The 15,516-nt window shown below is 42.8% G+C and overlaps 1 protein-coding gene across 14 annotated transcripts in view; it reads left to right on the top strand.

Moving 5' to 3' along the window:
• rimbp2b (RIMS binding protein 2b) overlaps positions 1–15,516 on the top strand; it is a 90,870-nt gene that overhangs the window by 73,188 nt on the left and 2,166 nt on the right. For 3 of the 14 annotated variants that reach the window (XM_016679177.1, XM_016679175.1, XM_016679182.1), the window contains 13 exons: positions 833–1,507; positions 1,682–1,831; positions 2,691–2,852; positions 4,133–4,912; positions 7,148–7,256; positions 7,745–7,870; positions 9,204–9,385; positions 10,085–10,253; positions 10,391–10,453; positions 11,035–11,138; positions 11,532–11,558; positions 12,125–12,196; positions 12,889–13,023. In XM_016679177.1, coding sequence (XP_016534663.1) covers positions 833–1,507; positions 1,682–1,831; positions 2,691–2,852; positions 4,133–4,912; positions 7,148–7,256; positions 7,745–7,870; positions 9,204–9,385; positions 10,085–10,253; positions 10,391–10,453; positions 11,035–11,138; positions 11,532–11,558; positions 12,125–12,196; positions 12,889–13,023 — 2,754 coding nt within the window. Of the gene's footprint in view, positions 1–832; positions 1,508–1,681; positions 1,832–2,690; positions 2,853–4,132; positions 4,913–7,147; positions 7,257–7,744; positions 7,871–9,203; positions 9,386–10,084; positions 10,254–10,390; positions 10,454–11,034; positions 11,139–11,531; positions 11,559–12,124; positions 12,197–12,888; positions 13,024–13,957; positions 14,522–15,516 lie in introns of those variants that run through there. The other 11 variants (XM_016679180.1, XM_016679181.1, XM_016679179.1 and 8 more) reach the window with 10 other exon arrangements.

The raw sequence follows: 15,516 nt of genomic DNA, 5'->3' as shown, positions 1-15,516 counted from the left end.
GCTGTGCTTATTATTATCCCCTTGACAGTTACTGGTTTGCCATTTCTGCACACTTGTCTGATAACTAGGAGGATAATTTAGTGCAATCTACGATGCTGGAAGATGAAAGTCCATGAATTACATATGCTTATTAACTGAATAATGTGCTTTAACTTACCGAGAGAGAGAGGAAGATCCAGAAAATAGAAAAAATGTAAAATTCAATTCAATTTCTGCAGATACCCTTTGTCCTGGTTACCTGTTTTATGTCCAAATTCTAAGAATTAACCATCATTATAAAACCTGCAGAAATCATGGATGGTTGAAAGAAAGGAAAAGAGCTCTGGAAATGTTTGTCCATATTCTACTTTCTGTAGATATTCAGACCTGCCATAAAACCAGAATCACATTTTATACCTTCGTAGACTTTTCCTGACTGTGTAGGAAACCTTCTGTTGCATGAAAGATAACTTCTACTTGAACTTTCAACAACTGCTCTCAACAAGTTTACTGTTTTCTTTTTTTTTTGGTAAAAAAATATCCTGTGGACTTCATTCCTTCCCATGCATTACGCTTGCTGTAAAGCGATCTCTCTTGATTTAGCTGGAAAAGATCTAAGAGAGATTGAAGCTCATGGAGTTAAGTTTTATAAAGCCTGAGAATAGAACAGGATTAGAAGTTCTCAGATATCGAAGTTTTTACAATTTGGCGTTGGTTAAATGTTTTCAGTGACGCTGATAAATCAGTCATGCATGATTAAATTTTTTTTTTATATATGAATCTTTAATTATCTGCTAGAAATGTGTCCTTTGAAAGCTGCAACATGTGTAAAAACTCTTCCTTTCACATGCAGATAGCAGAGGTCTTGTACCCCACAGCCGACTTTGTGAGCGTGGATTTGAACAGGATTCAAGGCCTGGAGGCCAGAGAAGTAATCGTAAGGACGTTATCAACCCAAGGAGAGTCCCAGGATTCCCCCGTGGCCATGATCCCACACAACCTCCTGGGCTCTCCACGCCTCTCCCACAGAGTCACTGCACCTCCACCTTCGATGCCCCATCCGGTGCCGCAGCCTCATCCGGTTCACTCCCAGACCCATCCTCCTTATCCATCGACGTACCCCCCCAACCACCCCCAGCCCCAGGTGCAGCCCCTGTCCCGGGCTCAGCCCCACACGCTGCCCCACGCCCAGCCGCACTCACAGCCCGTCTGTCACCCTCCTCCTCCTCATCCTCAGCTCCACTTTCAGCGCCACTCCATACCCAAGTCGAAACCGTTAATAAGTGCCAGAGAGCCAGAAACCAAAGAGCACGAGGTGGGCCTGCGGCTGGCCCAGCCGTGGGAGCGCGCCCCCTCTCCGCTGCCGCCCATGCACGGAGCCAACTTGGAGCCTCCGCACTTCCCGCCGCGGCGATCCCCCTCTCCTCAGAGGATCCTGCCACAGCCTCAGGGAGTCCCTATACCCAACACCATCGCCAAGGCCATGGCCAGGGAAGCTGCTCAGAGAGCGTTTGCTGAGGGTAACCGGGTGCGTGGTTGGCTCCGCAGAGCCGAATGTCTCATGGAGATTTAATTAGAAGTCCTTCACATATGTTCAAATGCAATATAAAAACATAGGACACTATTTAAAGATGTGACCGTACATATTTTCTCTATCAGCTCTCCTCTTTAAATTCTGATAGTGCAACGGTGCTATTGACAGGTCGAGAAGCGCAACATCTTCAGCGACCGAGGCAACGCCCTGCATCCACTCAACTCAGACGAGGAAGAGGACGGCTACGACTCTCCGCACGCAAGACGAAGAGGAGCCTCAGTCGATGAGTTCCTCAGAGGCTCGGAGTTGGGCCGACAGGTACCTGTCAGAAATTCAAAGCTTTGCCCACCCGTCTCTTCTCTGCAGGAGGCTCGTTTGGTGACTCGTCTCTGACTGATTCCCCGAAGGTTTTGTTTACTTTTGATTTAAAATGTGAAACTAAAAGTAGAAAAGTCGCAACACATAAAATGCGAAACGATCTCAAATACAGTCAGCTGATTTCTCAGTGCATTTCTTTTTTTTTTTAATAAATCACAAGGTTTTAGTTGGATTTTTATGCTCCAATTATCTGGAACAAAACTTCCAGAAACCTGCAAAACACTGAGTTCATCTAAACACCTGTTGTCTTTGACTCATAAAAAACTGGAACATTGATCAATATATTTGGTTTAGATTTGCTTGATGATATGGACGATGGCATTTGACAATAGACTAATGTTTATTGCTTACTTCATAATTACTTACTCTTATGTTTTTATGGTGTTAAGAACTGCTTTGTTGCTGAAATGTGCTGTGTAAACAAACTTGACGTAACTATTGTGACATCACATCTAGACTTACATCCAACTGGTTAATAATGAAAATAATAACTTTTATGTCAAAAAATAAAAAAAATTGTCAAGCACATTTTATTTGGATGTAAAGGATAGATCGCAAGTTTTATTAATGCAACATTTTTTATCATTTCTTTAGAGTTTTTCTTTAATCAACTTTAATGCTGTGTTGCAAAAATCAATTTAAAGTAAAAATGAAAAATAAAAAAAAGCTTTAAGGTTCAAAAAGTGAAATCTCAGCACATACTTCTTACAATGTGTCAAATATTTGTATGTCACTGAAAGTAAAAGCTTGTCACCTTCCTCCTTTATTTATTTATTTATTTATTGTTTGGTTTGTCTAGCACCACCATCATCACTACAGCCACAGCGAGGAGTACCACACCGAGAGCAGCCGGGGCTCTGACCTGTCGGACATCATGGAGGAGGACGAGGAGGATCTCTACTCCGAGATGCAGCTGGAGGAGGGTCGCAGGCGCAGCATCAACTCCCACAGCACCCTTAAGGTACACATTTGACTGCACAGCTGCCGTAGTCAGACGCTGAATGAAGGACAGTGTTTTTAGGGAGCTGTGGATCCATCACCTACGTTGCATCAGTGCAGTCAGTGACTTTGCCCGGCTGTCCTCTTTCTTCATGCCTAGAATCAGCCCAGCCTGCGGCTACACGCCTTCTCTCCCCTGTCCTGCTGCTTTATTCATCCCAGGCTGATCTCATGGAGATGGCTTTGCAAACATGAGTGGAAAACAAAACATGCATGTGAGAAGTAGAGGAGCGTAAGCTAAAAGCACAAGCTTTTTATGGTTTGCAACGCCCCTCGGAGCTGTTGGTGATGCACCCAGGAGGCTCTGAAAGTAGTAAAGTTGAAATGCTAAAGTATGAAACACCAGTGCAAACTATAATGTACTGAACTGTATCACGGTCATGGCATATCGAGCGCATACGGGAATCTCATTTAAGTGATTACTTAAATGGAAATTTTCACTTTTGTTTGCGTCCATCGTGTCTGGATGTCTGACCTCAGTGTGTCCGTTGTTGGCGTACGATCCCGTCTCTTCGTTCAGTCTGCGAGTGTGTGGATGCATCATGATAACAACATTAAGTCAGAGTCGCTTCAGGAACTGAATGCTTTAGGCTGAGCAGTATTTACCTTTTACTGCTGTGGGAACTCAAAAATATTCGAGTTTGGTTTCTTTTCCAGTTAGAGCTCCAGTGCTGTGTCTCATCCTGCCGTCCTAATCTGCAATTAAGTTTTGTCCTTTCGTTCATCCTCGTTAAATACCTTTATTTTAGAGTTTCTCTTCAAATATTGTTCCAGGACTAGCTGCAGATAAATGAGATGAATATTCTTCATCTCGAAAATATTTGTGTATTTCATTTCGTAGCCACATCCATCTTCTCGTTTGTTTCTGATCCGTGGTCCTAGCTTCTTTCTAACGTTTCACATTGTCCACGTCCGGGTTCTTCTTTTGAGACGTTGCTCCATCTTTGAGTCTCCACAGATTCCTGTCCAGAGCATGCCATTTCCTCTTCACGGAATGAGACTGCATGTGTTTCTACATTGCCACAAATAACTAATTCTGTCTTTATTTTGTCTTTTTCCCCCCATTTGTTCTATTCACATACTATGTTGTTTCCTGCCTGTTCTAAAACCTTCGAAAAACTTTCAAACTCTCCCCACCCCATCGCAAAAAAAAAATAATGTAATAAATAAACTGAACCTTTCGAATTGAAACCCTGAATGAACTATAAAATGGTGGAACGTTACCACCTGGTCGTGACGTAGGCATATTACAAGCGTCAGGACTTAGCTGAAGAGAGAGACTGTTGGGATCTCCAGAGGGAGGTGGTGAAGCAGAGGTCGCTCCGCAGCAAGCGTCTCCACAGCATCCCGGAGGTGGCCGAGGAGGAGTCGGACAGCCTGGACAGCATGGGCCAGCATCTGAGCTTCGAGGAGGGCGGGCGGCCGGGAACGCCGCACACCCAGCGGAGGATGTACCCCCAGGAGAGCCACCACGCGCGCGACCACCTCACCCCGGGCAAGAACAGCCGTCTGCAGCGCCAGCGCTCCTCCCCTCGCTTCTCCGACAGCCGCTACGGCTACGGCGCCGACGACCGCAGCTACGGACGACCCAGCCGGCAGAACACCAAGAGCCCCGACAGCGGCTTGGACTGCGGCAGCGAGGAAGAGGGGTCCCTGGGACGGGGCCACCGAGGGTATTACGCCCACGGGAGCCCCATCCGGGGGCCTGTGCGCATCATTCACTGTGAGGGCCCGGTAGAGAGGCGGGCCCTGGCCATGGGCCGTAAGCGAACTCTGACCCGTCAGTGCAGCGTAGAAGAGGAGTTCTCTGATGCCCCGGTGACCGCCGCCAAATCGGTACACACGGGCGACTTTAGGAACAGGCAGCACGTGGGGTCTGGTCGGGAGGTCGGGCCACGAAACTACTCCAGGGAAGGAGCCCTGAGCGAGGGCAGGCTGAACGAGCTGGACAGGGTCTATTACAGCCCCCACAGGGAGGCTAGGACCCAGTCTCTGTCCAGGCTCAACCGGGACCAGCCGCTGGTGTGTGAATCAGAATTTCTGCTGTATTTTCTATCAGCAAGCTGCAACCTTTCTTTTCTTTTTTCTTTTTTTTTTCTTTTATGTAAGCTCTCCCCCTTTTTCTTTTTCGTTTGCCTTTTTGTTTTTGATTTCTGGACGAGATGTCATGTTTCATGGTTGGTCTTATTTGAGTTCCTGTTTTGTGTGAATTACTTTGTATTCAGATTGTCAGCTGCTTTTGGAGTAGCGTTTTTTTTAATTACCTAAAGGCCATTTTAAGTTTTGATTCCTCATGTCTTTGCGGGAAAAGGCTCCATTTGAAGGAAGGTCTCTGTGCAGTGCACGGGGGACGTGCTGCTCATGCCTTTTCTTGCTTGCCTGTGCCTTCTCTCTGCCAGCTGCCGCCTTCATATGTTGCTGTTTTCGTCCCTCTCACGAGAGCTGCAGCCATCCTTTGTTTGGAGTTTTATGTCAGCATCTCTTGCCCTTCATTGCTACATGTAGGGGGGGGAGAGGCTAAGTCAAGGTTTATGCTTCCTGCAGGATTTAATGGTCAGTCCATAAAAATCATCTCTTGCTAGAGATGCACCAGTCAGAATTTTACAACCAATTCTTTCTCTGGTTTTTTGTAAACTGTATACACCCTTGTTACAACGGTAGCATTTTGGGATAAAAAAAAAAAGACAATTTTATTAAGAATTCCATCTCACCTTTCCACGTGACATATCTACTGTACTGTATATTTCAAGTGGAAAAACAAATTTAATGGTAGGAAATAAGTTGTATCAAAGGTTAGGGGTCATTTAATTTAACTCGAAAAAATGAATCAAAGCATCAGTTTGTTACCCAACTAGGATGCAGCATTTCTTCATTTGTAAAGTTTCCCTTTTTATTTTTTATCATCTGTCATGAGTTTAATCTCAGTTGAATTGTACAGGTAGATGTCACTTGTGGAAAAAGTTTTTAATTTATTTATCATAAATTCATTGAGACTCACAAAAACCCAGCATCGTAACAGGATTGCGTGCATTTTTGAGAGCCGTTGCATATTTAAAGAAGACATGGGAGCGACACTGAGATGATTAGTTTGTGTGTGCAGTCATTTACTGGTTACTGTCTATCAGGACTCCAATTTCACAGGAGCAGTTGTTGCAAAACCAAGACAAAAGATCATGGAGTTTACATTTCGAACCGTGTCTAACACCCGACGTCAGCTAATAACACGGTTAGCTTGTTAGCATTACTCAAACAGGTGCTTGAGTATTGTCAACACTGCTACCTGTACATCAGAAATGATTGTTCCTTTGCAGAAGTTAAAAGATCAAAAGGGGGGGGGGAGAGTCACTTTCGTGGCTTCCTGTTATCTTAAAGTGTTGCTCTCTCTGTCTTGGCCAGAAATTACCGCAAATCCTTGATATTTTTGCACAAATGCTAGTTTCCTTTTAGATACATTCTTGCATCTCTGTTCATCCTCTGACACTAAAACATGGCTGACCCTACCCAGTGTTAACTGTTGTGCTCGGATATGGTGTGTTCACGATTGGGAAACGGTGGGACGTTTGACTTTCCGAACCTCCGATCACCGGTCAGGGCTGGTCAAGCTGTAAATTACTCAATTCCAATTGCTCGCCAATTTGTCGGTGCATCTCTACCTCTTGCTTGTGTCTTTTACTTTGTTCAGTTAAGCAAAAACAATCCTCATAACTTCTTCATGCATCACATGTTGTGCTTTTTGTGACGGCCAGCAGCCACCGATAGAAGCTGGCTGCTGGCCAACAACGTCTTTCTTCATTTGCCAGTCAGTGTCACTTTTATTTCTCTCATCTGTATTAGTCCAACCTGTTTTTTGTTTGTTTGTTTTTTTTGCAGTCATTTGCTTAATTTTCTCATGGAGAAGCTGACATGCACAGAACAAAACAAACCAAATTAATGGTCTTTAGCTTCACATTTAGCCTGAACTGAATCTGAAAGTCCACATCCTTGTGTTTGGGGTTGGCTTGCTTTAATTGTTTTGATGTTGGGTTAATGGATTTCTTTGTCATTTTATTATTATTTTTGCCTCCCTAAGGACAAATGGAAGATATATCATTTGCTCTTATGGTTTTTCAGTTTGTTTGTTTTTGTTTTTTTGTTTTTTTTTTAAAAGATTGTGGAATTATATTTTTATTTTTTAATGTTTTATTGTCTTGATATTATTGACGGTTTACATTTTGGATACCTTATTTCTTTCTTTCTTTCTTTTTTTTGTGTCCTAAGATTATTGGGAACTCGCCATCACACGGAAGCCCCGATCGCCTGGACCACTCAGGGAGGAGGCCGGTTCACATCGGCACCCCTCCGCAGCGACGACCCATCCCATCCATTGGTTAGTGAGGTCACCACATAAGGATCTCCACCCTGCAGGGCGACTGATGTTTGTGCTAGTTATACCATGTGGCCCCCCCTCTCCCTCCCTACCAACCGAGCATCTCCACCCATAGAGCTTTAAAATCATATAGACCCTTTTTTGTTTTTGTTGGGTGTTTGCGCGCCCTGTAGAAGTCCATCCTCATGAGCCGGATTCACCAAATGTTCACATGCAGTTTTGCCCGAGAGGTTATCGCAGACACACTCTCTATGCCTGTTTTTCCATTTTTTTCCTTTTTTTTTTTTTTTTTTTTTGTGGGTTAACATGTTTACATGACCACCCCAATCTGCCCCCAATGCAAACATTGCTGTTTTACACCCGTAGCCTCCAGAGTGAAAACCTTCGTCATCATACTGTCTTAGCATGAGTGAATGGGTCGTGGTTCTGAGCGGAGTGTGTGAGTGGGGGATCTCTGATCGTAACGTTGTGATTGGTGTCTTCTGTAGAGATCACCATGGACAGTAACAGTGAGGGGAGTGAGGGGAACCTCTCACCCGTCAAGGAGGATGTTTACTATGGCAGTGTAGCTCGGCGCAGGATATGGCGGTCTTTGTCCTCAGAGGATCAATATGGTATGTGGTGCAGCTTCTCCTCAAGATGGCAAATCACCATAACATTGCCAGACAAAGGCCAAGAGTCCCCAAATGGAAACAAGCAGTGATGTCATGATGGCCTTTATTCTGTGCAGGACACTTAGCTGCTGTGCTAGCATAGCTTAGCTGAATAAAGCTGACTGGGGAAGATTGGCCACTTTTTTTTTCCCTTTGCTGGAGGAATGACTACCCCTTTTCCTGTTTGTGCCCCTGCACCTGTTATCCCCACAAACCCTTAACACACCAACTCTTCCCATTCACCCTTCATATCAAAGCAACTCTCCACCATAAGACAGTGTACCTCCTCCTTCCCTCTACAGCAGCCATCACCTTTTCCTTGTCCCCCCCACCTTTATAGGGGAGCAGATAGCTTCTTGTGTTCATTTTGCATGACCTTCCCCAACCCTGTTTGCCCCCCCCTTTTACAAAACAGTGAGACGGAAAGCCGGTATTGAATGAACTGATGCACTCCTGAATGAATTGCTTTGACAAACCCTCGATTGTACATTCATCAACTCCGCTGCCATCTAAAACAAAGACCATTTGGCATCTCCCTCAGTTTTCAAAGTTACTTAGTTAGTCAGACTTCCAATCTGCCATTGAAACATTTAACACAGTGATCCATGAACTGCTTGAAAGAAGCCGATATCAGGTTCATCCCTTCCCCCTCACTGTCCCTGATATCTGCGTTGCCAGGAACAACCGGGGGCATTTGATTTGTTACCTCCCACCGGAGCACGCCGCATCCCGTCGCTTGTCCTTTGCTGCATGTTGCTTTTAGACGTGGCCTATATGCATTGCATTATGCCTGCATGTGGCACAGGAATGCTCCTTCTGTTGCGTGTAGTGGAAAAAAGAAAAAAGCCGTGCATGTCGATCAGCCTCTGTGAGAGAAGGCAGTGAAACAGCAATGAACAGTGTTACTCGTGTCTTGATGTGTCATTCCCTTGCACCCCGAAAAAACTGCTCGTCTCCTGTGTGTTTGTGCCGTAAAGCGTGCTTCGTGGCGGTTTGGTTACTGACACACCAGCAAGCGAAGATGTGTGAACTAAGAACCTTGATGTGTTTTTTTGTTTTTTGTCTTGAAAGTAGTCTTCTGTAAGTGTCTGAACACAACAAGGGGTTTAATTATTCCAAATGGAAACGAATAAAAGCTTCATTACGGTATTCGACCTCTGGCTCTTTCTTCACACGTCTCATTACCCGGTCCCCCCGTCAGCCACAAAGAGATACCTTCTGCTCTCGTTGCCTCTGCAGCCCGCGCGGCTGTATAAGGCTGGTAGTAGCAGCAGAGGCCTCCTCTGTGTTTCAGACGGCTACGGCGGGCGCAGGCACGGCCGGGGACGCCAATCCCCGGATTATTTTGAGGAGTCCGAATCGGAGGACCTGACCAGAGTGTTTGTGGCTCTGTTCGACTACGACCCTCTGTCCATGTCTCCCAACCCGGACGCCGCCGACGAGGAGCTGCCGTTCAAGGAGGGCCAGATCATTAAGGTAATGGCTTCATTCTCCGCTTCTCGGTCGTTTGTGTGTGATATAGAAAATGATCAAATTTATTTTTGCGATTTGATTATGCTGAATGCTTCAACGTTTTCGTAGAAAATCAGATGGTTTTTTGCGTTTTAGTATTAGATAAGTGCACGATGAATTGACCCCGATTTCCTTAATTTTGGGAGATCGGTGATTGATTATCTGCCTCGGCAAAGGTAAAAAAAAAAAAAAAAGTTGTTGTTTTTTAAAATCAGTATTGACCAATATCGGAACCAGCGGGTCAGCAAAAAAAAAATAAAATAAAAAATAAAAAAGATCAGACTATTTCTTGAGGGTCCAAAGTTGTAGAAATCAAGGCCCAGATTGTAGAATGATAAGAGACCACAAGTTTTTCAGTGTCAATTGTAAAGTTTCCACAATCTGTGATGATTTAAGGAGTCATAACATCTGCTGGTTTTGGATTACTGTGTATTATTATCAAGTCCAAAGTCGGAGCAGATCTTGGTAACTCTCCACACTGCCAAAAGCACCATTACCTATCTTCATCACTGTTAGATCACTGCAACAAATGAACTTTTAACATTGCAAATTATGAAGGATTCAAAGAATTTTCACCTGTAGACAGGTGCATTATCAGCACTAACTTCTCTGTGCCGCCTCTTCTTTTTAATGCCACCTTCCAAACAAATCTGTTTTATTTAGGTATTTGGCAATAAAGATACGGACGGATTCTACAGGGCAGAGATCAGAGGTCGTGTGGGGTTGATCCCCTGCAACATGGTCTCTGAGATCCAGACAGAAGACGATGAAATGATGGACCAGCTCCTCAAACAGGGCTTCCTTCCACTGAACACACCTGTGGAAAAGTTAGGTGAGATCGATTTTGTTTTTCTTTTCTCTTTCCCGCTGTGCTCCGCTGCTGTCTGGCCGACTCAACGCTGCCTCTAGGTTGCCTTTTATTTCCTGTGTTATTCCAACCTAAATATCACTTTCTTCTTCCCTGTGAAGTGAACTGCGACCGTTTTAAAGATGGACGTTCAATAAATCGCAGGTCCAGAAAGTCCAAAAGAGGTTTGTGTGCACTGAGACTCTCCTCTGCCTCTTCTGTGCTGTTTCTCCTTTTCATTTCCCAACCACTAAATTCCTCCTATACCAGCTGCTTTGAGGTGTTGCTGACTAATACTTTGTCTCAGTATACATCAAGAACATGTGACGTTGTTTCCTTTCATGTAGTTTGCTTCTTTTTGGATATATAAAAACAAAAAAAGCATAAATTTTCTCTTTAAAGTTTTTTTTTTGTCCTGGTCCAGACGCCTTTGATGCTTCCATTTATTAAAACTTTTTTTTGCAATTAACAGAACTTTATGTGTTTTATGTCAAAAATGTATTTTTATGAACAGCTTAAAAGTCTTATATATAAGACAAGAGGACTGGCGTGTCCTTCATTTGGCGAGTATATCATGAATAGCAGGACAAAATATATTCCATTATTTAACAACCTGATCCGTTTCCTTAGAAGCAAATTGTAAAGAAACGAGGGGGAGGCAGCTCAGCGATGATTCAGTGTACACGTTTATTACTCCAGAGTGGGTGAAGCTTCAACGTCCCTAAAAACAAACACCTTTCCGTTTTCTCACTCCCGTTCTTCGCAGAAAGAAACCGACGGAGCGGCCGTCAGTATCCGACGTCGACATGGAGGATGGTGGCCCTGTACGACTACGACCCCCGAGAGAGCTCCCCGAACGTCGACGTCGAGGTAGCGATCTCTAGAAAAACCGCAACTTTTTAAAAACCGTTTCTATTCGACATAAAAAGCAGGGAAGGAAAAACTTCTGTTTTATCGGTATGTTTTAGTTTACAAACTTCAAGAAAACAGCAAACATGCCAGATCGTATCATGTTTAATGTTTCTTTGTTGGGGTTTGTTTGCATATGAATGTAACTGTATTCCTCCCTGGCTGATGATAGATAAATGGCTACGTTGCTAGATGTGTCTTCTGACAGAGCGTACGCTCTCAGCTGACGGAGGCGTTAACCTCTGTAGTTGTACTTTTGGGTTATTGAAAATACTTTCCCATGCTGTTTGGTTTGGCCCCTCCCTCTTGGTTTCACTCACTCTCACCTTTCTATTGGCACTGCCACCGACTCAGTATGAAGGCAGCAGACTGAATGAGGAGGTGAGTGAGGGTTGATGAGGGTACGCTACCGTCTACTGTGTGTGTGCGTGTGTGTGTGTTTCCTCCCTTGATTGTTGAACCGCAAAGGAAGAGGTAGGCGTCGTATGACAGGCCACGGCCCTTTTGTCCTTGGTGGTCATAATTACCAACCCCTCCCCTCCGCCCCTCCGTCTTGCATCTCCCTCTCCTTCGGTTTGCTCTTTTTTGTCGATCTTTCTCTTCTTTACTTTATCTGAGACGTGTTTGGTCTGTGTGGTCCCGTTGGCCCGGGTCCGACAAAGCGTGTTTGTGATCCTGTCTTCAAGTTCCAACATCTGATGCATTTGCAGACGTGCAGTGGTCCATTCACTGAGGCTGAATTGACAAACTTTAAGATGCATCACATTGATTTGGAGAAGGAAGCACAACATTTCAAACTCATCGAACCACAGTAGACTTGGTGTTTCTCTGAACGTCTTAGAAAAAACAAACAAAAAAACCCCCCAAAAAAACGGAGTCTGCTGTTAGCAGCTAGCGTGAGGAGTCAAAGGTCGACGCTTTCTCAAAGTTTCTTCTTTTTTCGACAGGCTGAGCTGACTTTCTGTGCCGGCGATGTAATCACAGTTTTTGGTGAAATAGATGAAGATGGTTTTTATTATGTAAGTACTTCATAATTGTATCGCTTTGCTGTAAAAAAAACCAAAAACAAAAACAAAAAAAACACAAATTGATATCTTTAAAATGTTCTTCTAGGCAAGATGCAAACCTGGAATCTCTCTACTAACTAAACAGACTTACCATTCATTCAAAGTCATGGAAAAATACTGATTTTATTAAAAAGCAACATAATATCACTCAAAAATGAACTTTGGACTCTTTTCCTCATTCTGTAAATCCGGTTTAGAGGTGATTAAGTCATTCCATGTGTTACAACCAGCAGTCTATGTTTCAAAAGGTTTTCATTAGGAAAATCTATAGTCCAGAGAAAGTCGTTACATAATTCATAATATGTGCAAAGAAAAGTTGTAATTTTGAGTTTGTTGTTTTTTTTCCCCCTTTTGGTTCACGACTCTAAAAACATGCTCCATCGTTTGCAACGCTGTTTATTTCATTTAATGTCTGCTGTTAAAGGAAAACATCTTGTTTGTTTGGAGTCTTTGCTACTTCTTTTACTACGGAGCAAAACGACTGACAATATTTTTTGCCATATTTTTTTAATATAAATTTCTTCCGACGCAAATCCTCATCAGTTTCCCCGTCTCGCCTTGTAAGCTCTCTTTAAGCCACTGTATCAGAAACGGTGGCGGTTTTGGGGCGGCTGGCGTCTAACCCGCTGCTGTGTGCTCCGCAGGGCGAGCTCAATGGACACAAGGGGCTTGTTCCTTCCAACTTTCTAGAAGAAGTGCCTGACGACGTAGACGTTTTTCTCACTGACTCCCCATCTCGGTATCCCCAGGACACTCCGGCGAGGATAAAGACCAAAAGGGTACATGCTCCTTCGCAGTACTAGCCCTCTTGTCATCCATTTTACTCTTTTCTGTTCCCTCTATCTCCTTCAGTTCCGTGTCTGTGAGTGTGCGTCTCTCATTGGTTGAAAGGGATTTCAGAGCAATTACACTGTAAATATAATAGATGTTTAAAATCTATGAGGAAAAAACAAACAATCAAAACAAAAGAGTAAACTTACAGAGGTACTTTTATTTTTCATTTTTTTACTACTGTGAAAGGGTGTGCATTGTACGATCAATGGAAATACTGTATTCATAAAGCATTCTCAGAGAGGGAGCGAGCCGAACAGACACACTCTCCCTCCTGTGACTTTTTACCCGTGTCTCGGACAAAAAAAAAAACAAAAACAAACAAACAAAAACAACAATTAACACTGTTTTGCACACGCCCGTGTAACAGTCTAACAGATGCTTTATGAATATATTCTGTGTTTGACCTGATTGATTTCTATTAGAGTAAATAGTTTTGTTGTACTGAAAGATGATCTATGTAGTCTGTAGCTCAGCATGGTATAATAGTCCAGATGCATGACCCCTCGAACATTTGATAAAAAACAAACAAACAAAAAAAGATTTCAACTCTAGCATAGTACAACTTTTTTGTATCTACTCCTGAATGCCTTGTTTTGTAAATTGCTTTCTTGTAAAAGTAGCAGAAGCAAAGGTCACTTAGCTTATGTTACCGAACGAGAGGATCATTTCAGACGTAATTATTTACTAAATGTAAATTTGTGCTGTTGATTTCTTTGTGTTTAACAAACGATGCAACTGTTCGAATATTTATAGGTGTCATTAGATTACTCCTTTCCACATGTTGTACTTAGCCATTTTCGCAGTGCTAACTATTGAAATGCCATCACCATATATACTTTTTGTTTTTTATTTCTTTTCTTCACCTGCTTGGCAAAACAGAAGAAGAGTGTTCATTTCACACCTTAACGGCTCTGTTTCCGTCACGTAAGTGAGCAACTGAGGATACCAAGGTTACGCTCTCCTCATCTAACGCAGATGACCGGGGTATGCTTAGTCTCTGGTGCGGACCACGTGCGGCCTTCATTCTTTTTGGACTTGTACCGTTTCCAGATGGTTCAGCAGACATCTTCGCTTCACCAAAACAAAACAAAACAAACAAAAAAAAAACACTCAGCTTTTTTTTCTTACACGGACACACTTACCCTAGCCAACGCATTAGACAAGGAGTGTGGTATCTTCAGTTGTTTCTCTGAGTGTTGTACATTACAATGTCCGTCTCCTGCAAAAAAAAAAAAAAAGTCTCCTGCTGTAACTCATGATATGCTGAAAGGCCATTCTTGCACAATTGCACTGTAAACAATGACAAAAAAAAAAGAAAGAAAGAAAAAGTTGCGATTACAAGAACGGCAAATAATTCGATTTCTAAGAGTGCAGAAAGGTAGAATACAAGACCTGAGTAAAAACTATCATGATTAAATCAAACTTTTTTTGTGGACGCAAACACCTAGAAACATCTTAAAACAAATAGTTTTTCTCTGATTTTCTTGAAATGCACATTTATGATCAAAGTGGAGCGCTTTTCTGTTTTAGGCTAAAGTATATTCTTGTCAGCAGGAAATTAAACACACACAAGTTATTGTTTACCTGAAAACAGCTGCTTATCCTTAAAGGAGCAGCTCTGTTGTTGTTTAATGAATACCCGGGTATTTTCCTGTGATTTCTACAATAGTTTGGACTCCAAACTTTACCAACTGACCAACACATGCAGTGTTAGACACATTCTCAGATTTCATAGCATAGCTTTTTTTTTATTGGCACATTATAATGACACTCTTTTAAAGATTAGCAAAACATCTCACATAAAATAAACCAAAACATTATTTTCCAACATATGGCGTTTTGTCTTATATTTTGCAAAACTCCATACTTTTCCAGCCTCAGTTATTTTTTTTTTTTAAGGTTTTTTTTCAAAACATTAAGCTCAAATTGTACCAATCATAAACTGTCTGCGATGAAGTGAGCTTCTGCTTCAGAGGTGTGGTTTCTATCTATATGTAGCACAATAAATCTCAACTAATTTGCTTTCAGCATCTGAACCCACTTGTAGTTTTTTTACACAGATATGAGGGTTTTTAGCGAGCAACTTCAACTGTGTGATGTGGCAAATCCAAAATAAAGAATATATATCTACGTAAGGAAAGGTAATGAAATAAGGAAGTAATTCTGGAAATTGTGTTAATTTACATTTTCTTTTGAGAATTCCCGTATTTTTGCAGAAATGATTTATGGGGGGGCGGGGGGAAAACTGACTTCAAATTAAATCGAAACTGCTGCTGCTGAGGAATAACACTGTATGTTAAAATACCTTTTTGTGGGGAAAAAAGGCATCTAATCAACAGAAGAAGACACTGCGCAGCCTCAGAGTGAAGTTTCATTTATTTACATTTACTGCACTGCAAATTGGAGTTCGCCTCGACGAACGTCTCCTCTTCTGAAGT

This window comes from Poecilia formosa, unplaced genomic scaffold (genome assembly GCF_000485575.1).
Source record: "Poecilia formosa unplaced genomic scaffold, Poecilia_formosa-5.1.2 Scaffold204, whole genome shotgun sequence".
NCBI lineage: Eukaryota > Metazoa > Chordata > Actinopteri > Cyprinodontiformes > Poeciliidae > Poecilia > Poecilia formosa.
Note: the sequence above shows the minus strand (reverse complement) of the source record. Positions and strands in the feature narration are given on the sequence as shown.